Below are 27,523 nucleotides of genomic sequence, written 5' to 3'. Positions count from 1 at the left end.
CCAAAAGTGAAGAGCCTTTCAGGCTAAATCGATTATAATGTAACAACAAATGTAACATCATAATCAGTGGGAATAAAAAGATATTCTAGAAGTATGTAAAAAAATGCCAAGGTCGATGATATTTCTTGTGTTACTTCTGCTGACACACGGTCACCCGATAGCTTGCTCAGATAGCTTAGTAAGGCACGGTATTACCAAACCGGAGGCGGCAGGTCTACACTTCTGGGTATGAAATTTTCTCGATTTCCCTGAGCATTGCTTATATTGCAGTTAATTATAATGGAAGTGCATTTAGAACAGTAAGTTTAGCGCCGACAAAACGCTCGCTACAGAAGCGTAAAAAAGCTTAGAAGAAGGAACTGCTATGCGAGAAGTACCGGCTTAGAAAGCTGTCAATTAACAATTCTAAAAATGCTCATAGAACATTAAGTAGAGATCAGGCGTAAAGGAGCCTCCCTTAGCTCAGTCGGTAAAGTCGCATATTCAAAGCAAGACCATGCTGGAGATGGCTGTGTTCGATTCCCAGTCCGGTCTAGGAATTTTTCGGATTGGAAAATTTCTCGACTTCCCTGGGCATAGGGTATGATTGTACTTGCCACACAATTAAACGAATGCAAAAATAGTACAGGCATCGAAAGCTTTCAATTAATAACTGTAGAAGTGCATCTAGAACTCTAAGCAATAAGCTAATATGCGATAAGCAATAAGCTTGAAATGCGAAGAAAAGGAGGAATAAGAAGAAGAAATATCGCTTCAATCTCACTTGTTTGCAGTTCATTGCGTCAATATATGTCTATATCACCATTTACGTCAATCCATTGAATCTATTGATCAACCCGTAAGTACCTACACCCCACTGAGGGAATAGTTTCTTCACAATCCATCGATGTACAACCTAACCTGTTTTTTTATGGTTAACTTATATCGCTGGTAATCATTGACGAAACGCGCACAAAAAACCGACTCGTGGTCATTAGGAATAACAAACAAAAAATCACTCACCTCAACCGTCGTCGCTTCTCATTGAGATTCACTTCATAGCCAACGTGCGGCGGTTGCATACCGTTCGTCGTGTTTTGCGGGAACTCATCCTTGGCTTCGTTCTCTTCCAGCCCATCTTCACCGACGAGAAAATTAGGCCTCTCACCGTTATCTCCTTCGCCCTTCGAATCCATTCCGTTCTCGGTGACGATATTATTCTCGTTCACAGAGTCCAAGCTCGAATTGGTGGAATGATCCGAAGCGCAGTGGTTGTTGAGGTTTTCTCTACACGATCCCTTATCCTCGTAGATGTGATTGGCATTGGAAAATGAAACACGTTTTATCTGCTGCGCAACGGCATCGATCGCGACCTCGGTTTCGACGTTACCGTTGGTGATACCGTGCTGGCTACTACTGTTGACGACAGGCGGTTCAGTATCGCAGCCCTCTGCTGCCGGTTCACCTGTAAAATAAGAACGGTCAATAAGTCATTAGTCTCAACAACATTTTAATTAAATTGTAGGAGTAAGAACATAACATAAACTCATACACGTATTACCTCGATATAACGTAACTGTCACTTTTTACTTTCGTCGTCAATTTCTCACAAATAACAACTCAATCATACAAATCAACATTACCAATAGATGAAGGATTGTCCCATCTATCCGATGGTGTTGTTACTTTATGTGATTGAATGGTCGTTTCTCGAGAAATCGTTGATGGGAGTGAAAAGTGAAAATAACGTTGTATCGAGGTATAACTGTACTAATATTACAGAGAGGATCACAAAAGAAAATTAAGAGATAGTAACAGCTGGGTTAGAATTACGTACTATCGAAAGATGGACTATTCCGCCTGTCCTTCGAGTTATTGGAGAGCGCGGAAAATTTGGATGGCAAATCGTCGGATGCGTTACTGGTGCTAGTGGACCACCATTTTTGAAGGAATATGTAGACAAATAAAACAACACCAGTAAGCATCAGGGTAATCATTTGGATGATTGTGTGGTTAGTGACTATTCACGTCTATTTCATCATTGATAAGTGCTTGAACCTGATGGAGACGAGAAGAAAATTACAATTAACCATTGATGCTTACACAATGTGATGCAATTTGGATGTAACCGAATCGAACATAACTTGAAGAAAACAAACTGGGATGAACATATTTTGCATTCTAGTTAGAAAGGGGTCAACGGCGATTAAATACCACACATTTTATCGATTTTCAAATTCGTATTCTGTACTTCACAGTTTAAACGAAACTCACTTATATGATATCACGTACGTTACCAGTTGCACTTTCGTTCAACAGAATTAACTACACACAGTAAACAATCTGCGACACAACCTCGGCGGTGGTTCAACTCCAAATGAGTTCAGTTCAGTGTATATTATTACTGAATTGAATATTCACAGCAGTGTTACACCGATTCACGGTAAAAGTAGCGTTCTCATTTAAAGTGAGTGTAAGGTTTAATCGAGCCAGAAGGTAATCATTATCAGGCCCGGTCACAGGCAGAGTGCAATCTGTCGGAGATGTCGAATGCCTGTTTTGTTACCTGATGCAAAAAGTAAGGGCATTCAGTCTGGAAGCAGTGAAATCCTACGTAAAAAGCTGCCTTTCTGAGCTGATAGCGCGTCTATACCTCAGTTCATGTTTATCACTATCACTTTAAAAACAATCCACCGAATGGCAACAACGACGATGCGCATCGATGAGGAAGAAAACACCCTGTCCCGGGCAAGATTATGGGAAGCCTACGAGATGTTGTGTAATCAGAGGAGGAAAGTCAAACGATTCAGGACAAATCAAGGTTGCCCAGGGCGAAATGTGATGTGATTACAAAGTCATCCGCTTAGCACTGGTTTGACATTTGTGTTCTTTCGTGGAAAGAGTGGGGGTTGATGTCAGTAATTGCGATAGGCATTAAGACGACCAGCGTGATGTTGATTGAGCTGCTAAAATATTGCTAATATTGGTATAGGGATGGAATATTGTTACGTTATTATAAATATGTGACCATGATTCTATTGACAGAAACACACTGTATGCCAACTCCAAGTGTCAGTTTTGCATGAATAGAAAAGCGTTTGTTAATGAATCGATTACTGAATATATTTTTTCATAGATGATTAGATGAACATAGATGTTATATATAAATCTCGTTCACCGTTGCAAAAGAGGTGGCGTACATCGATCGATCTTGTTTTTGGATAACATAAGTACCCGTGTAAAAAAGAACCATAGAGGTACACTGAAGTGTATTGTAACCATAAAATATAATTTATTGCACTTAAAATATTGTGCACAACGATAAAGTAATCATCGAATTTATCGTTTCTACAATAGAATCTTTGGTAAATGGGGAAATCTGCAATAGAACAAAGGATGGTTATCTATCTTAAACTGACAAAAAATCACTTTTCTCGGAGAAACTTGAGCCATTAACCATTAATCTTATTGTAGTTCAATGAATGAAGTTAATATCTAGCAGTGGCGTCACCCTAACCTCAATTTACCTGTTCAAAAACTACCAAAATGGTTACAAATAAAAAATGTTGCTTTAAATGGATACAAATCAGTGAAACTAGAATACCCTGGTGCATTTTGGAACCGATTTGAATATAAATATGGATCAACTTTTTGGCTCAGCTCTGGTACTATCTTCATAGCAAATCAAAACAAACATTGTGTAGTACTAGAATTTCGACTAGAATGGGATACGTTAATCGATTTGCTTGTGACCATTAGGCTAGTCAAGTAGTGAGCCAATTTAAAATCGTTAGTTTCCACCGGTTGGTATTACTCCATCACTAATGAGAAATGATGAAGTATTCGTTTTTGATACATTTGTTATTCTAACAAACTAACTAACCAACTAACTAATTTTTTCCTTGTTTCAAGATCATCCTCGGTTCAGGCAACCCAAGGACTTATCACAATCAACAAGGCATAAAAAGTAACAAGGACTAAGATGTGTTCCTTTGATTACTGAAAAATCCTGTTCCCTTAGTGTGAAGTAGTCAAGACTAGGCATCGGTGGTAGATCTTACATCCCGTAACGTACCACGAAAAGGTGATCTACCCACGTTACGGGGCATAATGCTGCATAGGAACACCATTCATAGTTTCATGAGTGAGTTAGCATTGAAAATATTCAAAGTGTTTTTTATGTTACTTCATACGCGAAGTTAGCGATTTTCAGAGTTGGTTGGAAATGCTAACATGAAGCTTTAGTGTGATAATTTATTAGCTAGAGAATGATCTTTAGAAGAGGGTAGGTGGATAGTTCCGTTAGAGTACGGCAGTATTAAAATTGAATAGAAGTTGAAAATGAGCAAAGAGCCATTTTTTTTTTTCCTTTGGTTTGTTTTTTCCGTCGATCTTGTTTTCCGTGCTGAGCACCAATGCTACCGACGTGCCAGGAAGGCAGCTCCCACACCTGGACCCTACCTATCGACCCATCAACTCATGAACCGGGGACCAACGGCTTTACTTCCCATCCGAAGGAAGGCGTGATCAGAGATGTTATGCCTCAGAACATCCCGGCGGCGCCGACTGGGATTGAACCCAGGCCTGCTGGGGTGAGAGGTAATCACGCTTACCACTACACCACCGGCGCCGTTCAAAGAGCCATTAATGCGACAGTTTTTGAAGTCAGACGCACATCTTTTGCCTAACCCGTCTTCAAGTCTACAGGCTGAAGACATACTTCAAGTCTCCGCGTACATCGTACGGGTTAGGCAAAAGATGTGCGTCTGACTTCAAAAACTGTCGCATTAATGGCTCTTTGCTCATTTTCAACTTCTATTCAATTTTCATACTGCCGTACTCTAACGGAACTATCCTCCTACCCTTTTCAGACCTTTTTCTAGTCAATAAATTATCACACTAAAGCTTCATGTTAGCATTTCCAACCAACTCCATTGAAAATATGTTTATTTTCAAAATTATTGGAGGTGGCATTCATGCCCCACCCGACCCTATACCATACTGACTGTAATGCCTCGAACAGTGCGAAAACCTTGGCGTTCCCCAAGGGAGTAATCTGCAGAGGGCTATAATTGAGGCACAATTTGAAACATTCATGTTGATGGAATATCCAAGCAAACTGTTAATGTTGCCACTGTAACAAAACGTCAAATCCCATATGTACCAGAATGTCAAAATCGAAGACACGTTGGATTCAAACTGAGGCTCTGTTCCATTTGGTGAATTACCACTTAAATTTGACACTTCGAAAATAAATTATAATGTTCGAAAATCCTTTTGTCGTTGATCTTCCGATTTCCAAAAAGGTGTTTGTCATAATTGATTCCTGGTCTGTCAGAAATAAGTCTGGCGCAAAAGCAGGTTTATTTAAAAAAAATGTTTAATCAAAGTAATCCTTGGAAGACCGATTGGAAGTTTTTTTTTATCTTAATAAACATAAAAATCACCAGGAACACCACTAAAGGAGAGTTTCTTTGGACTTCCCTTTGTAGACTTCGCATGTGCGAATGTGAAATTTTAGTAGAATTTAAAGAATCCTGTCGAAATTCTCAGGATTGCCTTATAAAGTGATTTCATTCTGAACGGCAAACACCCAACGCTAGCTTACTAAGAATTACACATAGTTTTTGTAGCTAGCTTATGTGAACAAATTTTCAATTCAGAACAAGGGGATTTTAGGTTCGTAATCTTGTTAACTTAAGGTAAGATTGATAGAATCCAGAAATGGCCGTTGGATGGCTGATTTGCCTTGTAAAATCAGCCATGGTAAGGGCCATTTGTTTGTGGATTCAATCATTCTTGTCCAGGGGATAAAAATATCTTTATCATCACAAATCATAATGGGTGATCAGTAACGGCAAGCAACAATGATGTAATATATAGGGGAAATAGCTCTAATGTTGGCCTATGGATCTAAGATTGGGCCCATCGCTAAAACTCTGCTATTCATCAATTTTATCTAGATGAACGCGTCATTGGGACGGTACTAATGGATATTTTTGGTCGCTATTGAAAATTGAGTCGATTGCTGAATGTATGTATGGGCCCAAATAAGGGGCATTTAGGCCGACATTACATTACATCGATTTCCCCTATATTTGCAAGTTTTTGTACAACATACACGGTTGATTGGAACGTTGAAATTACATAACAAAAGTTTCCCCATTTACATGTATTACCAACCGCGTGTGTTGTAAACAAACTTGCAAGCAATTTTATCTTTTTCCTTCCATCGTTCCGATCAAGCTATGTGGCAGAGAGAGAGAGAGAGAGTGTGTCATGACCAGGGATGGAAAATCATTTACATGCATTTCGTGCATTCATTTACATTGCTTTGCCTCTAACTTTTTTCATCAACAGAATACCGTAAAATGATATATGAAGCTTTTGTAGCTTTTAATATTAACTACAACTTTTGATAACTAACTAAAATATGAATCTCTTCTGCATGACGAACTAGAGCTGGCAGAACATGTTATTGTTTTTCAGTGAATGCAATTTACATTCACTGAAAAACAATGGTGGGTTCTTATCGCTCTGATTCATCATGTATAAGAGATACTGATTCGGGTTGTTTACAAAACATGTAGCTAATAAAAAAAAAGCTTAAAACATTATTTTACGGAATTCTGTTGATGAAAAAAGTTAGGGGCAAATGAATGTAAATGAATGCACGAAATGAATGTAAATGCTTTTCCATCCCTGGCCATGACAATCGTTGCAAGCAATTTTTCAATATTGTTGCTTCCTCTTGTTGATACTCGGATCTTATCCTTAAGCAGCGTCCACGCTTCTATGTTCATTTTCTCAGCGTGGGTTAAATTGTTTACCTCTAAAATGAATACCTGTTACCCACATTCATCAGGGTCCTCTGTAACGTATTTTTAAGTTACTCGAATATCTTTGTGTTTGTGAATAACAGTTGCTCATTTGTTCGTTAAAACCGTTACGCACCGTTGAGTGTGTGCACTTTTCGGCAGAATTTTTGAGAACCAACCGAGTAATACCGTGCATTTACTGACTAGGCTATCTGAGGCCAGACTTTTTGGGTGCACATCTAAAGAGTGCTAGCCTCAATATTGTTACGTGTACCTCCTATAAAGATTCGTATTTACGAACACTTTTCTTGATAACCGTCATCATCATATGTATTTAATCTATACTAGCTCCCATTTGTTTTCATCAGCAGCGTGCGTGGTTTCTATGCAAACGTAATCGTCGCTTATCAACAAGCCTGGCATGCATCCTATCTTCTTGCACTTACTCATTGGATTGATCAGCTGAGCGGTCGTTAGATCATTTCACTGTCAGGAATAATAACATTCAGTGGCTGTATGTACCATGTACAACCAATCTACTACTCTGATAGCCTGTGTGTTAGTAGTTGCTGTTGTTGTTGGTACCAAACCAGACGCATCATATTACAAATTTGCTTGCGAATAGGTAGCGCAGGCATCGGATGTTTCCATGAGACGGGAGCAATAATGGCAAGCTAAGCACTGCGGAGAGAGTTCATGTGAGATATTCTCAGAGAACGGTAATAACTGAGCGAAGCTGGATGGTGCGAGGCTGCTTAGAGCCAGTCAAGGTCACAACAACCGAGAGTTCACCTCCGGGGTGGAAACTGGTGAGGCCAGCGATGTCAAGTTTCCAGTTTTTTATTTGCGATACAAATTGGGACCCCCTTGTTTGATAGTTTGATAGCTCAAACAATAGTTCCAAGAATTAACTATTTTTTGAGCTATCATACTTGAATTCTGTATCTTACGGTATCAAACTATCAACAAAGGGGTCCCAACTTTTTTCATGTACCAAAAACTGGAACGTTTACATCGCTGGGTGAGCCTACGCACATTATTGTCGGTTCAGTGAAATGTGTTACTTATCAGTTTCGCCTCAACTGTTATCAACCGAATAATCCGTGTGAATAGGAAATGTGTCTGTCTCTAGGGAGGAAATTGATATCTAATCTGGGATAAAATGTTGAACGTTCGATCATCTTAGCTTACTCACGGTAAACATGATAGTGCAAATATGTATTAAAGGTTTTTTCTTCGTTAATTTGCTTAATTAGTAACGTATTCCGAAGCGTTGATCACCACCTTTTTTTTTGGAACTCTGACATTCAACCCGACCCGGTACGGACTCTGACCCAACAGCGAACGCGCACGCAAAGTTTTATCAATTCATTGACGGTGGCACAGAAATCAGCTCATCCATCATTCATTAGATTGAGCTGTCTTCACTTCAATCGACTCGTACGCGAACAGTTACTATACCAACACAAAGTTTAATGAACCTTGACCTAAGGCACCGATATGGAAAGGCAGTAAAATGTATCATCCAATCACCTTTTTAATTAACACCCACGAATAAGAAAACAAATCCACTGATTCGAAACAAGCGCAGCGCAGCACTGTTGTAATAGCACAGAATCTCCCACTGGAAAACGGGAACGACTTCCACTCAGAACAACCGGCACTGAACTAGTTCAACTGACGACTAAACGCTATGCCTTTTAGCACGACGTGTAACAAGACACTGTGTACACTTTAAAGAAGTCCGCGTTGACCGTAGGTACACAGTAAAAGGTTTCGACTTTCGCCCTACAACAACAAGTGACTTAGCTTCGGATTTTGCTATAAATTCACGCAGGCTGTAATCGGACGATTCATTTCGGGGCGCGGAACAACCGTTATCAATGTAATGATAAGCGAAATTCGCACGGCTGGCTTTGGTGTTCAGGGTAAAGATGTACTGGAAGAGGCAGAGGCTGCACGAAACTCAAATTGCTTTTGAGTTTTAATAAGTTATTTGATAAAAAATAGATAATTTACATTTTCTTACACACTCAAACAATTAAGCCCATACTGATTACCTATCAATGTTCAATGAGGCAGCAGCAAAATAAATCGTGTTTCAATCTATTAAGCGCGAGTGAATCTCACAACAGCAAAGCAGAAAATTTTCTGCATCTGAGATAGAGTCGCCCCCCTCGTATCAAGCGATGCTAAAGAATGGTATCAATACCCGATTTGTTTACGTTTTGGACATAGGCCCATTTCAAGTGTTACTCTAGAATTTTGAGATTCACTGTATCTGTAATAGAATATTACATTTACGTTTGGGTGTAAGTACTACAATAACATTTGGGTCGATTCAAACATGGCGTCCACTCTTGAGGGGGAGAGAGGGTCCTAGGATTTGTGACAGTACGTGTAATAAGTGTGGGGAAATGCGTGACACAGCCCTTTGTTGTAAGAAACATATACAGAGAATGGAAGAAATCTACCCTTACATTTGATGTTTATCAACCTACACACTTAGTTTTTTTTCTACCGAGCTCGGCTGTGCAAATCTCGGCAAAATAAGTTTCACTGAGATCTCAGCAAAAGTGACATTTGATAGCTGAGTCTCGGATAATGCTTAGCTGAATCTCAGCAAACAAATGAAATGTTTGCTGAGATCTCAGTAAAACTTATTTTGCCGAGATTTGCACTGCCGAGCTCGGTAGAAAAAGCTAAGTGTGTATGGCTATCCTTCAAAATCTCGAGTTATTTTTTTTCCCTCTGTTCGGTACATAAATCTACTGCGACCAGTAATTTGATGTAATGTGTGTCGTATTACTCCATCCCTATTGAGAAATGATGAAGCCTAGAGAGAGCTGGAATTAGGGCGTAACAGCTTTTGTAAACAATGACTTCTATCGTCGATTTGTAGGAACTCAAGGCTCGCCCACGCAAACCTACATAACCAACGGGTAGGGGAAGTCTTCCTCTACCCGATGGTGTTGTTGATTTGCGTTGGCGAGCCTAAACTTTCTAGAAATCATCGAAAGAAGTCATTGTTTACAAAAGCTGTTACGCCCTAATTCCAGCTCTATCTAGAAGTACTCGGCTTTGAAACAGTTGTAATTCTTGCCTTCATCGCAAGGAACCGATTGTAATTAAAAGGTGCCGCAATATATGCCCTTCGAAGAGTTATTCCTCAGCTTTCCACAAAATTAAGCAATGACACCGATATTCAGCATGCATCAGAACCCTAGTCTTAACCACTTCAAACTAGAGATCAACGAATAGAAGACTAGAAATCACATAGATGAAGACTAACCCATTTTTGCTTGCTTCAAGATCATCATCAGTAGAGTAACCCGAGTCTTGTCACTATTAAAAAAAACATATAGGGAACGGTACCGATATAGCGGTTAACATCCATACCTTTCACGCCAAAGTCACGAGTTCAAACCTCATCCCCGTGCGGGACTCGCAGCTATATTTTACGCAGTAGAGCGAATTTCCGCACTACCTTCTGGCCATTATTTCATTTTTACGGATAGTCTTAGCTCATTGGAGGCTATTCGTTCAATGAGGCCGATGAAGCACTTCTCGTATTTCTTGCCTGAAATACGATCTAAACCGAGTGCTTTATCTAACTGCTCCTATACTATCACCTTAGCTTGGGTCCCATCTCATTGCTCAATTCCGGGTAATGAGAAAGCGGACTCCTTGGTTAAGGTGGGCGCTATGGAAGGCGATATTTTTGAGCGACAAATCGCCTTCAACGAATTTTTCTCCATTGTTCGTCAGCAAGTCCTTATCAGTTGGTAACAAATGGTAACAGATGGTGATGTGACCCCCACTCCAGGACAACATTTGATTAGTGGCACGAAGCTAGATCCGGCCAGAAGATCGTCGAGCCCTCGTGTTGCTTCAACAGAGGAAGCAAATGCTTCTGTAGACACTCCTTGAGGTAGATCTCCCCGTTTACAGTCCCGGTAATCACGAACGGCGCACTCCGTTTGTCACGTGAGCAGATCGCTTGCATGTATTTCTTGGCAAACTTTGAAAGTTTCTGCTTCCTTACTTCCTCCGGAACATCAAACTTGTGCTGGGCGGTGAAGAACAGTAGCCCCGGAAGCTGCCGGAAATCCGCCTTGACGTAAGTAAGACAATGAGGCTTCGTCAGCATCTTGGTTGTATACTTTCCGGGCCCGTGACTTTCTCACCGTATTTTGCCGTTCGTCACGATTGGGAGCCTTCTGCACTTTGTACGTTTGCAGTCCATCCCGGTCCTTGGCTCTCTGAACGAGAGACTTAGACAGATTCAACTTTTTGGCCACATCCCTGACCGAAGCATTAGGATTCCGTTTAAAAGCTTTCACAACACGCTTGTGATCCTGATCACTAGTAGAACATCCATTCTGACCGCATTTCTCCTTCCGTTCGATGCTCAGAGTTTCGTAGTAACGTTTAATCACACGACTCACCGTTGACTGCACGATTCCGAGTTGTTTTCCGATGACCCGATGAGAGAGTTGAGGATTTTCCAGGTGCTTGCGCAAAATCATTGCGCGACGTTGCTTTTCGGGTGACGCCATTTTTTACAACTTTCGAAAAACTGCACGGCGAATGAGAACGACTCAAATTTGAGTTTAGTTCACTCATAATCGCCAAAAGTGCAGGAACTCAGCGATGAGTAAAATTTGTCTCATGGTTTCCTGTGGAAAACCTAAAAAATCTGCCGGAAAATGAGGAAATTGACGAAAATTTTATTCAGTCTCGAAGTAGTACCAATAGACTGAGTGAATCCAATCTTTACTTTTCTCAAATTCGGGAATTTTTCCCTGGAAAATCCTGGGAAAACATGAGGCAAATTAACTCATCGCTGAGTTCCTGCACTTTTGGCGATTATGAGTGAACTAAACTCAAATTTGGGTCGTTCTCATTCGCCGTGTGACAGCGATAAAAATACAGTGTAAACAATACACTCTAAACTACTTCTACCCAAATTTTCATGAGAAAATACCCAATGGGTAATTTTCTACAGCGTTTTTTCCGTGATGCAATTTGATGTGGGACACCTTTTATTAACAAAGCGTATGGAAAAACGCAAACTTTACCTCATCAATCGAGAACAACCCTTTTTTGGTTCCATTTAGAGTCCCAAACAACTGTGCAAAATTTGGGGACGATTGGGTGTAACTTGGCTTTCCGCATTGCGTTTGAAATTTGTATGGAGATTAGTATGGGAAAACCAACTTTTTTGCATTTTTATCCGTAGAGACCACAATTTAGCATGAACAACTAAGGATGTACAAATATAGTCGAGGAAGTGCCTAACAACTTTGCCAAAGCAAGTACGGTGCTAGAATGTATCTAAAAAAAGTTATAACAATTGAAATATTTATGGTTGAGTAACCCATCCGAACAACTCGAGAGATGGGAAACTCCGAAGTTATTTTAGTCTTTATCTTTACTTTCATTGATATAAGTGTGGGACGGAAAAGATACAGTAAGCCCCCCCTCTATGCCTATTAAATGGAGCACATGTTTGTGAATACATATGATACCAACTTGACAAGATCAGAAACACCGGATTTATTGCAGTTTGAAGCTTTACTTCCATTTAAATGGGTGAGGGGCGGGGGTATAGTTAGCTTCCCCTCATCTCTTAATATGCCTATGAGATTGAAAAATCGTTTTTGAATAATTCATCTGAACATACCAAATCGATAAGATAAGAAACTCCGAAGTTATTTCAGTTTCGAGTCTGACTTTCATTGGTACACCGGCAGTGTTGGCAGAAAAAGGGATTTTTGGCATTTAATTCGGGCCATTGATCTTTGAATAGCTATTACTTTTTTTTTAGATACATTCTAGCACCATACATCCTTCAGCAAAGTTGTTAGGCACTTCCTGGGCAATACTTTAACGTATTTAGATGCGTGGTTTGTGCAAAATTGTGGTCCCTAGAAATAAAGATGCAAAAAAGTAGGTTTTCCCATACTAATTTCCATACAAATCTCAAACGCAATGCGGAAACCCGGGTTACAACCAATCGTTTCCAAATTATGCACAGTTGTTTTAGACCCCAAATGGAACCAAAAAAACATTGTTCTGATAAAAATGATCATATTGACCCATCCTAGCCTATACCAACAGCAGCGTTTGACAGTAGGCAGCATATCCCGGGCTCAAATAATTTATTTATTTTATTTTATTTTATTTATTTGTCGTCAATCAGTGTAGACCGTTTTACAATAGTGCTGTTACCTTACATGCTATTTTAAAACATACGTTTTATTGGAAATTGTCAGTAAATGCAGACTGCATATACAAATATCTAAAAAAAAAATTGTTTTAAACTTAACGAGATGAAATCCTAGCAGTTAGTGTTTTCTTACTGTATATTTAAGCATTGTTAGATCTATACGCTCACAATAATTATTATACACTCTCATGCTTCTATTAATTGGTTCTGTGAGGTGACAGTTGAAATACATTTCGAGTTCTTAACATGCGTGATGGTACGTAAAAATTTAATCTTGCTAATATTTTTTTCTGAATTTAAGCGTTGTGAGATAATATCATTAACAAAGGAAACCATGGACATTTCTCTTCGTTTCTTAAGTGTTTCAATGTTTATCAACATGCAACGGGACTCATAAGAAGGAAGGGGAAAAGAGGTCCAGCCGAGTTTCCTATGAGCAAATAACACAAACTGTTTTTGAACTGATTCTATACGATTTATATAAGTTTCATGGTATAGAGCCCAAACCACACTGCAATATTCGAGAATTGATCTCACGTAAGCTATATAAAGTGTTTTGATGGTATATGGGTCTTTAAAATGATAACTAAATCTTTTTTTATGAATCCCAACATATTATTTGCTTTGTGAATTGTGGTATTCACATGATCTACAAATGTCAACTTCGAGTCAAGAATTACTCGGAAATCCCTAATTTTATCGCACCTTACAACCAGCTGGTTTTCTAGAGTACATGTGAAATCTAGAGTAGTGTGTTTTCTGGAATAAGATATAATATTGCATTTTCTAACATTAATGTCCAGCAGACTTTTAACGCACCAATTGTAGAAAACATCAATTTTGTTTTGAAAATGTAGCAAATCAGAATTGTTAAAGATTTCCATGTACAGTTTCATATCGTCAGCATATATGAGCACATTTAAACGATTTAACACAAACTTCACGTCATCCACAAATAAAATAAATAATAAAGGACCTAAATGAGATCCCTGTGGAACTCCCGAGGTAACATTAACTGGCGAAGATATTTTTCCTTTAAAGTGGACCATCTGTGTTCTTTCTGACAAGTATGATCCAATCCATTTTAAAAGTGTACTTGTCATACCTAAACGTTTTAATTTAAAAAGAAGTAAGGGAATGTCTACTCTGTCAAAGGCCTTACTAAAATCCGTGTATAAGGTTTCAACCGTATTACCCAGTGATGGCATAATTCTCACTCAAATGATTTTGTTTAGCTCTCAAGGGCTCCCAATATCACGCATGATATTGGAATAAAATATCAAGCATGATATTGTTTTTACAAGCTCCTTTGATATTGCGAGACTATTCAGAACATGTAAAATTGCAGCCACGAGTTGACTTACCACAAAATTGATTCCTTTGCACATCGTTTTCTTAGAAAGAGAAAGCATAGTTTGCTATCTTTCTTTACGCTTCACAGATGGCAGACACGAAGTTACTGCTGCCAGCAGTGATGGAAGTTTCGTTTCGTGTTCGGATGTACAGCAAAAATCTTGAAGCACAAACTCAACACAGTTTGGTGAGAATTGTAGCCGGGGAGTTTTGTTAGCATGATATCATAGCAACCGTATCACAGCTTGTAATATCATCGGCTGTTATTTGCGTGTTGAGTTTTTGGTCTACGATACTCAAATGAGATTATGCACATTGGTGAGATTAGATCTTTTGATATTTTCACAACCCTGGTATTACCTCTATCCATTGCTTCAATAGAAAAGTTCACAAATTCCAAAAGATTAGTAGACGTTGACCGACCTTTAAAAAAACCATGTTGATTATTTGAAATGCGATGCTTAACCTGGTTAAATATTTTTTGGTTAACAATTGCTTCAAACATTCTAGGAATGCATGACATAATTGCAATACCTCTATAGTTTTTAATGTCAGACCGTTTGCCAGATTTAAATATTGGGACTAAAAATGATTTCTTCCAAATTTTTGGAAAATCACCTGATTTGAGAGATAAATTGTGAAGCCAAAACAATGGTTTAACAAAACAAGTTCCTATTTTTTTCAATAAAAATGGAGGTATTTCATCAGGATCAGGCCCAGGATTTTGCTGTGCTGGGCCCGCTGTCACGGTATAACATGTTGCCTACGCGCCTGCCACTGGGTTTGTTATTAACGTCTAAGCTACCACTATAACACTCGATCTTAATAATATCCGGATAAACATTGACATCTATCATTGACTTTGTAGCAGCGGCGTTTCGTAACCTCACACTGGTCAACAGCTTTGAAAACGTGGTTTAGAGCCATAACTATATTCAAATCGGTTCCAACATGCATAGGGTCTTCTAGTTTCACTAATTTTTATCGATTTAAAGCAATAACGTTTTGAGAGTTGTTGAACAGATAAATTGAGGATAGAGCGACACCACTGGTGGCAAGGGTCATCCACAAATTATGGAAGGAAAAAGTGCGGGGGAGGGTTTGGGTTGGGCATCAGATAGCCTACACTCATAAAATAAATCACATAACCTGTGGAAAAAATCCATGTGAATTTCACATAACTTTCATGTGATCCCATAATTGGAAATTGCACCACTACAACACATGAATGTTATGTGTTCAATGAATTCTATATGATTATCCGAATAAAATTTCTTATGTTATGTGATATTCAGATTAAAATCATTATTTTTAATATTGTAAAAAGATTATGTGCGTTCCTAATAGAAACTAACTGAAAACTTTTTTCAGTGTAGTCGGGCCTAGGCACGTTTACTGAGCAAGTTATAAATTTAAAATAAGTTATCGTAACGATTACCGAATGTTCAGCTGTTCCATATCCGGTAAAAAATTACAGTTTACTGTAAAGAAATCTTAGTATGACAGAAGAAAATAATTTGAAATTGACCGTTTTCATGCAAAACAAAAAAAAACTGAACATATATCACATTGAACAAATGAAAAAGTGATCAATTTACATAAAAATGTTCCCATCATTTTGTTTTTACTTTGATTTGCTTTCCATCGAGTTTGTTTTCCGTACTGAGTACCAATGCTACCGACACCAGGGAGGCAACTCTACCTATCGACCTGTGATTTTATGGACCGGGGACCAACGACTTGACTTCCCTTCCGAAGAAAAGCGTGATCAAAGATTTTATGCTTCACAACATCCCGATGGCACCACTAGGATTGAACCCAGGCCCTTTGGAGAGACAGTCACGCTTACAAATACACCACAGGCGCCGATATTCCCATCATTTTACAAAGGTCTGCAGAAATAACCACGCTCGATTTTTTTTTCAAATTAATCGAGGATAATTTAGTGTCGCCCTTGTTATTTTTGATAACAGGACCTAAAAGAAAAATCTGCTTCTCCAATAAACCAGTAGCTGGTGCCAGGGTTGGGACGATTCATATTTTTGCTGGGACCGTTTGTAGGTCAATTTTGCCCAGGCGATTCAATTCTGAACACGACCATGTGTGGGTGGGATGTGCAGTGTATACTACAGTACCTATAATAGTTGAAAGCGTTCACATCACAACGTTGACCTTGAGGGAAATGCGCCCCACGAATAAAATTAAAAAAAAATGAAACCGAAAAACAACCTAAAGCACGGCCGATGTGTCGAACATAATGATGAGTGTTCCCGTCTAAGTGCATGTATTGGTGTGCACGGGCATCAGACCACACAAAAATCCGAAATGAAACGGTGCATCCCGTGCGGTAGTACTTGCCGGCTAGTACAACCAGTAACAGTAACTGTTGTACTAGCAGAAGTTGTAGTACGTCATCAATCAGCCGACTCCAGCACGAATAATAAGCACAGGCATCATCATCAACATAACCGACGTCATGTGATTGGATATTGCCGGTTTCGATGATCACGGTATTATTTTGTTTGTTAATGGACAGATTCGAACACACAAAGAGCAGGTGGTTACCGGACAGTAGTGGGAGGGAACGAGAAGAGCAATCAAAACACACACACCAATGTGAGCGCGTCCGATCTGCTGATGATGACGATGACGAGAATCACACCATCGCTTCTGATTGGTGGAAAAAGCTGAGCCCATATTAATTGGACAACGATGCCGTCACAGAAAAAAAGGTGCACTTCCAGCCAACACACGTTATCAATCTATGAAGATTGCACCGGCGACGGCTGCTGCTTATCAATATCTATCCGGTAATCCAGTCGTTTTATCTTTAGTCACGCGAATGCATCGAAGCTGCCCAGCTCAAAAGAATTCACCCAGGGAAAAAGAGAAATACTCTGACATACACTTATCCATATTTTTTCGCCTTGCGCCTTTTCTTCGAATGGCTTTTCACGGATCGATTTTCTTCACTATCGGATTCACTTGGTCACTTTTTACCCTTGCGAGAAATGCTTATCTAATGGGAAAAATTTCCACCGCACTCGAATTTCACCGTTTACTGTCCACGCACTGGACTTAACCGTTAACACACTAGTTTAGCTCTGTTCGACACAATATTTAGAGACGCATTTTGCACAATGCCGTTAGCCAGCAGAAAAGAAACGCGAATCGCACATCGGACGAGATACCGCAACCAGATTCCCGAGAGTAGATCGAAATGTCAGCGAACTGTTTTTGGCAAAAGAGTGCGTGAAGAAAGTCAGTAGTCATTATTGAAAAAGATTGATGATAATGATGACGTTTGATCCCAGCGGGCTTAATGAATGCCGAAGTAAAGTTGAACAACTTGTCTAGATCATTAATGATGTTTACAGTTTTCGGAAACGTCAAAACAAAGAGATTGCTGGTGTGCGATTTCGGCGGTCGATCAGCGGGTGCGTTTGTTTAGTTTACCAATTTTGCAAAAAATATAATAAAATAAGCGAATTAAATTACCGCAAAATGTTCGAGAATCAAGCCATCCACACGGAGCACAAGGATGTGATACACGATGTGGCATACGACTATTATGGGCAGCGGATGGCCACTTGTTCCAGTGATCAATACGTGAAGGTGAGCGCTCAATCGGTTGGATGTGTGAACATGTACTCATACTAATACCAAATTTTGGTTCTTTACCATCATAGGTCTGGGATCAAAGCGATACCGGCGTGTGGAGTGTTACGGCGAGCTGGAAGGCACATTCCGGATCGGTTTGGCGCCTGTCCTGGGCCCATCCCGAATTCGGCCAAGTTTTGGCTACATGTTCCTTCGATAGAACCGTCTCAGTGTGGGAGGAAACCGTTGGCGAAAAAAGTTCACCGACTATGTCACCGGTAAAACGCTGGGTTCGACGTACTAATCTAGTCGATTCGAGAACCAGCGTCACGGATGTGAAGTTTGCTCCCAAGTCGCAAGGTTTGGTATTGGCCACCTGTTCTGCCGATGGAATCATTCGTATCTACGAAGCACCAGACATAATGAATCTTTCCCAGTGGACACTATCCCATGAGATTGCGGTGAAAATTCCACTGAGTTGTCTGTCGTGGAACCAATCGATGTTCCGCTTACACGCTCCAATGATTGCTGCCGGAAGTGACGATTCCTCCCAAAGTTCCGGCGGGAAGGTGTTCATTTTTGAATATAGTGAAAACTCACGGCGTTGGGCAAAAACCGAAACCATCAATTCAATCATTGAACCCGTGCACGATATTGCTTTTGCTCCGAACGTAGGACGGAGTTACCACATTCTAGCAGTGGCTAGTAAGGATGTACAAATTTTCAACCTGAAACCGACGTTGTAAGACAGTAGCTTATTATACTTATAAAATTGAGACAGCCTTACAAATTATTTAATTTTTACAGAGAACCAACTTCAAACACACGCCTGGATATCCAACAAGTAGCACAGTTTGGAGACCATTACTGTACCGTTTGGCGCGTGACATGGAACATTACCGGAACGATGCTGGCTTCCACTGGAGACGATGGTTGCGTTCGCATGTGGAAAAGTACGTCTGCCCTGCTGCCTGTTTTGAATAAGTTTTACATATTTTTGTTGTTTTCAGTGAATTATCTAAAAAGTTGGAGATGCGCCGCGGTGCTGAAGGCGGAAAATCCTCAGTCTGCTCAGGAAAATTCCATAGCACCGTCGCTGAATTTGTCCAGCATTGTCAATGCTACTGCAAAGTACTACAAGCGTGGAACCATCAGTCATCCTACTCAGGTGCCGAGGCATTGAATATTGGCTCTATTCTTTTCCTATTTCCAGATTTTCTTTACAGTAATGTGGTCAATAAAGTTATAGAAAGTTCACAAACATAAAGTGAATAGGTTTTCTTTAGATCAATAATTATAGTTAGAGTTATACATGTTCCGGGAATGATCAAGCAACTGTATGTAGCAGAAACATTTTGTCACGAAATTGAAAAAAAAATACTTGTATTTTGAGAAATTTTGGTAAAGATCTAGTTACCGGTAAGTTGAATCGATAATCAGCAAAGCAACATTATTACATCATGGGACTCAATCGCATTTTTTTTTTAAAGCCAATTCTATTCTTCAGATGAATCTTATCTAATATTCAGAGGCAGGACTGCTCGAGCACGACTAATAAAGTTTGTATGCATTCTCGTTTCGCCGGAATTTTTTTTAAATAGAAAGCCCAGTTGAGTCATCAAAACTGTGCTGGGTTTTAAGCTTCCTTTACTGCGCATGTTGCTTTCTGCGGTTGAGCTTACAAAGAATGTGTTACGAAAAAGTATGGTTACTTTCTATGAGCTGACCGACGAGATGACAATACTTGGCGATAGATTATGAAGAGTAACTAACTATAGCTCTGGCCAAAAATTAATTAGTAAAAATCGTCCAGGTGGCCAGGTGTGGCTTCCACAATACCCTGTATCCAGGGCATGTATCACGCTGTACGAATCGGATAGCACCAGTATGGGCCGGTCCGAGGGTGTTGTAACGGCAACAAAGATAACCGCAGCTTCGGCGGAGAAAACAGAGCATTGTGGCATTTGCGTTTCCAATGGAAGCTACATGAAAACTATTTTCGGGTACAACAACAAGGTACATCATCCCATATTTTTGTTTTCATTCGAACCGTTTAAACTAGAGAGGGTCTAGTATAAGAGAGAAGCGGACTGGTTGGGTTTGAGCCAAATGCAGAGCTGCCAGGTGGTTTTATAAAAAATCTGTATCCACTCTATTAAAAAATCTGTATTTTCTGTATTGACGATTTTTTTCTTAATTAATCATGTTTTGTTGTTTTACAAATACAGTGCATACAAAATAACCATAAAAAGTGCTTAACCACCTATTCGGGCTATCGTACTAACCATACGGGATATAATTGCGCCATTTGTGATATCGTCCGTACTTATTTATAAGAGTGATATGAAGCCGTTTGAAAATGTATGGAGATTTTAGTTTCTATTCATTATCTTCCTGATAAGCAGTTTTAAATGCAAAAAAGTGCACGAGTTCATTACTATTTGATATTTTTAATATAGATGAATACAATTAATTACGTCATTTGTGTGGTAGTTACACCGAAAAGTCGAGAGATGTCGCCCCGGCAGTGCTGGTAAAATCATTTTTGCAGTATGGAGAATATCAGAAAATCCGCAATTTCTTACGAAATACATTTTCAATGCAAGTAAAATGTTTACGAGTACTTGTATTTGTACCATTTTAATGTGCTCGGGCACTTTTCTTGTATTTAACATACATGCTTATATTGGAAATATTCAATTAATACTGTAAATCCCCATACAATCTCAAATCGTTTACTACCAGCTCCATATGCATCCGAAAGCGGTTGGTCCTCTGGTTGTGAATGCTGTCAAAAACACCATAACATGATTAATTGTCGATGGAAATTTGATAGGTTCCCGAGCAGAGGGTGAGAACAAAATGAAAACAAGAATTATGTTGCCTTCATTATTCCTGATAACTCAAATTGATTTCATTTTGATGGAGTTGATGGCTAACAGAACAAAAATGAGAGCTAAAAGATATGCGAAGAATATCAAAATTATAACATATATTGATATTAGTGAGAACTGCTTGATAACTTATTTTGATATAGATATTTTATTTAGATTACAAATTTAGTTATCAACATGTTATTGCATGCATGCCGAAAAAACAAAATAAAAATACATCAAATCGACAGTGAGCATGCATAAGGGCCTATACGCGATGATCGATTCTCTTCATCGATTTTCTCTTTTGTTAATAACTCGCTAGATTCAACGTTTCTCGGTGCGTTAGCTGTTGCTTTTGATAACCAATACAAGCTGTTACTACTCTGCATTGAACAAATTCTAGAAAATTGTTTCGCCTAGCTGTAGCAATGCAAAGAGAAAATCGATGAAGAGAATCGATCATCGCGTATTCGCCCTTATGCATGCTCACTGTCGAAATTTTGATGTCATCATGAGTTATTAAAAGGCAGCTATATAAACGCACAGTGGAATCGGGCGTGACTGCGTTTTCCGTTGGAGGGAGTGAAGCGCCCATTACACATGTCAATATATTGACAATAAATTGACATACTGACAATATTATTGAAAAGGTGATATTGATGATGATGATTGATGACAAGTATTGACGAAAAGCTGAATTTCATTTCACTTTGTCAATACTCAGAATATATTGACAAAAAAAAACAGTCAATTCTATCAATATCATCAATATACGAATATTGACAACATCAATGGCAATACGTTTGAAGCCTTTTAACCTCAATGTTACTTGTCTCAATTTCCCCACACAATAAACACGGATCAGCGGGTCAAAAGAGAAACGTCGTTGCTGGACCTATGCACTGAAAAAAGTTTTCATATAGTTTTCATTGGGAACGCACATGATATGATATGATATGATGATATCTGAAATTCAAATCACAAACGAAGTGACAGACGGAGCGGCTCGAAATTTGGTTTGACGCACTTACATTTGAAATTTTCGAGTGTACCTCACGGCAACACTATCTACTCATATGTACTAGCTTAAAGCACAAACGAAGTTACAGACGACTTTCTCCGAAGAAATGAATTAAAATAATGTGGTTCTCTGTAATAGAATTTTAGTCCACCTTCCGCCCCTCACCGCCAGGTTCGCTAGTATTTTTGTTTTGAATTAATTCAAGTTGGTTTTGTGTGCAATGATCTGGCAACTCGTGTCCTTGCTCGTGTTGACGGGGTGCTGTTTTCTCACTCATCGAAGGAAATTTGGATTAGAGTGAGAAAGTAAGGAACAGTCAGCGCGGGAGCCGTGTGCGTTACTATAGGTGCGGCAGAAGGAATGTAGTCGACTCTGTCGTTCTCACGGTGTTCTTATGCATGATCCAACGTTTCGTCACACTAGATTATGCATAAGAACGTCGTGATAATGCAAGTGCTGGCTTGTTTCCTTCTGCCTCACCAATCACATTGATCACAGCACATACGATTCTCCGTCGGTTCGTGGTGCATTGTGCATTCTTTGTGCCATACCACCAGTCCAAACACTAGAAGTTTTGGAAGGTTCTCCCTCAGTACCTGTAAGCAGTGTGATACCAGCTGACATTCGCATGGGTAGAGAAATCCGGAACATTTTCTCGCTTTTGAGCATCAACGTCAACCCGGTCTCGAATCGCATTTCCGCTTGAGGTGGCATCGTTGGCAGTAATCTATTGCGCCGTGGGAAAGACCTGCTTAGTGCACTAGTGCTGGAAAATTCTGCAAGTTCGTCATTAAAATTAAATCAACTTTTCTTCGCTGTAACGTACTCCGGATCAGACTCGCTGGTGGAACGTTTTCGTGGGACGGTTTTCGACCCAAAAAGCTTCAGTTTGAACTGCTTTCCAAAAGATTTCTGGGCAGGCGTCTTGGGACGCACGATCTCCACCGAGGCATCCGTTAGCGTGTTCGTGTCGGAGCGGATGACCTGTTTGATCGGCTGCAATTCTACCATCGATTTTCGGCCCTGCTTTTTGTTTAACTTCACACGATAGTTGAAATCGAACACGGTCGACGATCCGGCGGAGGATGCTTCGTCTTCATTCTCCGAAGAAGTCAACGATTTGATCTTTTCCGAGCTGAGCTTCTCGAGCCTTACGACCGGTTTGACTCGAAGTAATTTTTCGACGGAAGTTCCACGTGGCAGTGGAATCTTCTTGACCAGTTCCTCCAGACTGATTTCTTCGCTTCGAAGAAACGAACGAGGAAGAACTAGATGAAGACGTGGACAGCCGTCATTTCGACGTTGGTTTCTTTCGTGTAGAAACCAGATCGGAATCGCTGTCGTCACTGTCTATTGCGGTTCGTCTTTTCTGAGATTTGCGTTTGGTCGTCAATGCAACTGACTCTTCAGAATCTGAATCATCCGATTCAATCTGACGTCTGCCACTAGATCGGCCCCTAGAACTCCCCTCTCTGCTATCGTTACCGGCTTCCCCCATCTTGCTGCTTCCACTCTTCGGGAAGCCTCGGCTAGCTTCAAAACCGCTTCCGGCGTCTTTCGGACAATCGGACTACAAAAGGTGAAAACATAGTTCTTCGAGGGAACCTCCATGCACTGATCTTGGCGACAAGTCGAACCGCACGTTGCACAAAGGATCAGATCCCAACGCTTGCAATCGTCGTAATCTCGCCCATACCGACAGCGACACTCTTCAGCGTCACACTCCGAAAGACGTTCCAACTGATCGTTGAATACATTCGGTTCCAGCTCCCACGAGGCATCCCTCGAACAATTAAAATAAAATATTCAGTATTCAAATACCGATTCACCCACCTCCGCCGCTTCGCTTAATTTTCCGGAATATAAATGCCACGCTGATGGATCTGCAGACTAAAGTCGTCCTTGTTGCACAAAGGGCAATTGAAAAAGTACCTCGCCGATTGGGCAAACTGTGCCACGTAGCTCCGATGGAACCAGCCATTCTGACAGCACGGGTCACGAATCGATTCCAGCTTCCTGTACGGTCCCATATCATCGTAGCAAATCCCACAGGCTTCGGTCTCGGAGTGTTTCACCTTATCCACCAGCGCTACGTGCTTATCGCACCACGACTGGAACGTTTCCACGTAATGCTACAGGCACTCATTCTGCATCCCACAAAGCGTATGGAATGAACGGAAGCACTTCTTCGCGCAACACCAAACGTTTGCATACCGTTCCTTGCAGATGTAACACTTTTGTCCTCGGATACGAGCTTCCTCATTTCTGATGTCCTCCTCCATGAATCCGAAGATTCCCTCCTCGTCTTCAGGTAACAAGGTACACGTAGCAGGTATAATGACTAGTTTTGCCACGTCTAGTAGCCCGGTCCAGAATAGAGCATCGCACCATCGTACCGCAATCATGCTCAAACGCGTGACATACAGCATCTTTAGCCGAAATAAATAATAAATTGAACAAAATTGGTTTCATCCGATCCTCCTTCATTCTCACCATCTCACCTTCAGCACGTCGATCGATTCGATGGATTTCGGCATGATTTTGGAGTAAATTTTCCTTCTTCAGATCGCCCTCGTCGAGAGCTTTCAGTTCCTCTACGGAGGAGCAAATGCATACCGAGTATGGCCACCCGAAAAAAAAAATTATTATTATAAAATAACGAAATTACAATGATTTTTACGGTTGAATTTCGGGCACATTATAAATTTATTGTTAAATTATTGGACGGGTGAAAAAATAAATTTCGTTTTAAAAGATACAATTCTCAATGAAAATTAATTTGATGATATCATATTTGTTCGAGAAAAATCAGTTTTTTTTTAGTGTTAAGATGCTTAACAACCCCCCTTTTTTACTGTACATTTCTCATATACCATGATTTTCGTTTTGATTTTATGATAATCAACAAAAATCTCCATTCAAAATCATTGTATTTTTATTGGATTTTTTTACGGGCGGGTCCTGTTTGGCGTCCAACAACGATATCTTCTCGGTCGCGAATGACCATGGCTTTGGTTAGGAGCACCGACTGATGAAATCTTTAGCAGCAATTGCCGCCAAAAAGCGCGAGTCATTGACAGCTCAACATCGTTTATTTGTAAGCAAATGTTAACCCGATGTGTTTACTCCTAATCATTTTGGCCTAAGGTCTTTCATTATACAAAAGAAGTGCAGATAACAATGAACACAACATAGTGGCATGCAGTTTGACAACAGGCTCTCCCTTTCAATTTTCGTTAGAGAAAAAGAGATAACAGGCGGTGCCCCAATAGCATCAACTACTTTAAGCTAGTACATATGAGTAGATAGTTTTGCCGTGAGGTACACTCGAAAATTTCAAATGTAAGTGCGTCAAACCAAATTTCGAGCCGCTCCGTCTGTCACTTCGTTTGTGCTTTAAGCTAGTACATATGAGTAGATAGTGTTGCCGTGAGGTACACTGAAAAATTGAAATAGCAGGTTAGTCACCAAAGTTTTCGAGCCGCTCCGTCTGTCACTTCGTTTGTGATATTATTGAATTTGCGTTACGATGTAGAAAATGAACATCGATATAGACGAAGCCTGGGTAGTGATTGGCGACTGTAAAAGGATACTTTCTTATTTAGTTTGATATCCATTTTATATCACCAACGAAGATTTAAACAAAATGCCAACACTGCATGGGTGAAGGTGCATTGTGTGTCAGTCGGTCTAAATGACGTACGTTCTCCCTCCTCTTGGGTAGGGGTAGAATATTGAGAAAGTGAAATGAAAATCAGCTTTCAACAATACTCGTCATCAAACCATCGTCATCAATATTATCTTTCAATAATATTGTCAGTATGTCAATTTATTGTCAATATATTGACCTGTGTAACAAACGCTTTAGTGTATTGTCATTAATGTTGTCAATATTTATATATTGATTATATTGTAAGGAAAATTGACAATACGATGTTTGTCAATATATTGACAAATGTAATGGGCGCTTGAGAGAAGCATAAAAGAAAAAGCAACGCCTCGAACAGATCCCTGATAAAATCGAGCAAATTATTTTGTTTTTATAAATTTTGAATTTTTTTTTTCTCAAGCATTTTATAAAAATCTGTATAAATCTGTATTGTAATTTAAAAATCTGTGATAAATCTGTATTCTGTATCGGGTCTGTATTAAGATTAAAAATCTGTATAATACAGATAAATCTGTATAAATGGCAGCGCTGGCCAAATGAACTGTCAAGCCAGAGCCAATCGAGCAGCGCAATTCTTGATTGCATTGGCAGTGTTGCTTTGAATCCGCTCCTGTCCTATACACTGATAAAATTTCAAAGATTGTTTTTATGTGTCCCACACATGAATTTTTGCGTTGTGATCAACAAATCTAGAGTAACATTTGAAATGGGCCTATGTCCAAAACGTAAACAAACCAAAAAATGAATTATAAATTTTTCCGCCACTATTCAATTTATATTTAAGAAAATTGAAGTATTTTAGGCATTTCTATTGTTCACAATAACAATAGTAACTGTATCTCAGTATACAACATCCAAAATATGCGAAAAGCTTTCAAAAATATATGAAAATCGATAACAATTAAATTTCATAAATTAATAAGCCTTTTTGTGAATCTTTCAATGGATAGGCCTTTTTTGTTAAGCCGTTGTGCTTGTCATCAGAAATGGTACGCCCTTTGCTAAGCCTTTTCGCAACGTCAAATAAATTCAAAACAAATCATCGGCCCTTCCTCAAGCAGTATAGGCATGTATAGGGCCTAGCATTGGTTTGAAATTTTTCAATCATCGGCCCTTCTACGTCACTAGGCTTATCAATTAAATGAAATAAATGAATGGTTGGCCGAAAAATTTCGTTGATCGGCCGTTTCGAAAATCGAGTTATTTTTAATGATTTTTCTCGATTATGCGGAACATTCCTACACGATTAGTAGCTATCAAGCGGTGCTAAAGAATGGTATCAAAACCCGATTTGTTTACGTTTTGGACATAGGCCCATTTCAAATTTTACTCGAAAAATGGTTTTTATGAAACCCTGAAAACGTCGTTAAGCAAAGTAACCATTCAAATTTTATTAGGGATACCCTTAAAAACCCAATTGGGTTGTTTAAGGGCATTGAGGTAAATACCTATTCGTAAACTGCTTTAAAAATGGAACCTAAATCCAAAATTTCATCAATTTCGGTACACTGGAACTATTTTAAATAAATGCGATTTAGTGTCGACAAATAAAAATTTAAATCTGATGATTCATCATGTTTGCAAAATTGCAAGCATCAGAAGATTTGGCGCTGCGTGGTTTGGTTGTTTTTTCCCGGACCAGAAATTTGTGGCATCGCGAGTGAAAACTTTAATTTCTGTTTATTTACGCGGTGATGAAAACGGCGCTGATCTTTTTTTTTTTTTTTAGTAATTTATTTGATAAGGCTTAACCGAATTAACTTTACAGAGCCGAGGATTCTTGGTCACTATACAATACATCTTAAAACTATAGTCAAAAGGTACTTCCGCTATCCAAAAAGCCTCCTCCATCAGAACTGGAGCCGCTTCCAGTGGTTTCATTGTATGGCAAATTGTTGTACGTCAACGAGGGTTAGAACGCGTCCATTGCAGCAATGGACCCAAAACGTGGTCAGCACTCACACACTCATCACG

The 27,523-nt window shown here is 39.6% G+C and overlaps 3 protein-coding genes across 4 annotated transcripts in view; 2 read left to right on the top strand and 1 right to left on the bottom strand.

Annotated features, from left to right (window-relative positions):
- Positions 1 to 17,598, bottom strand: part of ACC (acetyl-CoA carboxylase) — a 63,142-nt gene extending 45,544 nt beyond the window's left edge. Inside the window, exons 1-3 of one of the 2 annotated variants that reach the window (XM_065231855.1) lie at positions 17,289 to 17,598; positions 1,817 to 2,037; positions 1,003 to 1,444 (exon numbers count right to left, since the gene is read on the bottom strand). In XM_065231855.1, the coding sequence (XP_065087927.1) occupies positions 1,003 to 1,444; positions 1,817 to 1,976 (602 nt within the window). In that variant the 5' untranslated portion in view covers positions 1,977 to 2,037; positions 17,289 to 17,598. Of the gene's footprint in view, positions 1 to 1,002; positions 1,445 to 1,816; positions 2,038 to 16,994; positions 17,095 to 17,288 lie in introns of those variants that run through there. The other variant, XM_065231863.1, reaches the window with a different exon arrangement.
- Positions 1 to 27,523, top strand: part of Cdc6 (Cell division cycle 6) — a 324,753-nt gene that overhangs the window by 50,943 nt on the left and 246,287 nt on the right. The window lies entirely within an intron of this gene.
- On the top strand, positions 17,802 to 19,446 carry Nup44A (nuclear pore complex protein Nup44A). The gene is made up of 4 exons (XM_065231816.1): positions 17,802 to 17,997; positions 18,072 to 18,724; positions 18,790 to 18,935; positions 18,993 to 19,446. The coding sequence occupies exons 1-4, from the start codon at positions 17,887 to 17,889 to the stop codon at positions 19,163 to 19,165; spliced, it is 1,083 nt and encodes a 360-aa protein (XP_065087888.1). The 5' UTR covers positions 17,802 to 17,886; the 3' UTR covers positions 19,166 to 19,446.

This window comes from Ochlerotatus camptorhynchus, unplaced genomic scaffold (genome assembly GCF_037179485.1).
Source record: "Ochlerotatus camptorhynchus isolate MF236.1 unplaced genomic scaffold, CSIRO-AGI_Acam_v1.1 ptg000035l, whole genome shotgun sequence".
In the NCBI taxonomy this organism is placed as follows: Eukaryota; Metazoa; Arthropoda; class Insecta; order Diptera; family Culicidae; genus Ochlerotatus; species Ochlerotatus camptorhynchus.
The sequence above is the reverse complement of the archived record's forward strand: the minus strand, read 5'-3'. Positions and strand labels throughout refer to the sequence as shown.

Bases quoted from the DNA above. Each gene is read 5' to 3' on its own strand.
- Nup44A (XM_065231816.1), top strand. From the start codon at position 17,887: ATGTTCGAGAATCAAGCCATCCACACGGAGCACAAGGATGTGATACAC. The intron at 18,725-18,789 runs GTAAGACAGTAG...TAATTTTTACAG, and splicing joins TTCAACCTGAAACCGACGTT to AGAACCAACTTCAAACACAC. The intron at 18,936-18,992 runs GTACGTCTGCCC...TGTTGTTTTCAG, and splicing joins TTGCGTTCGCATGTGGAAAA to TGAATTATCTAAAAAGTTGG.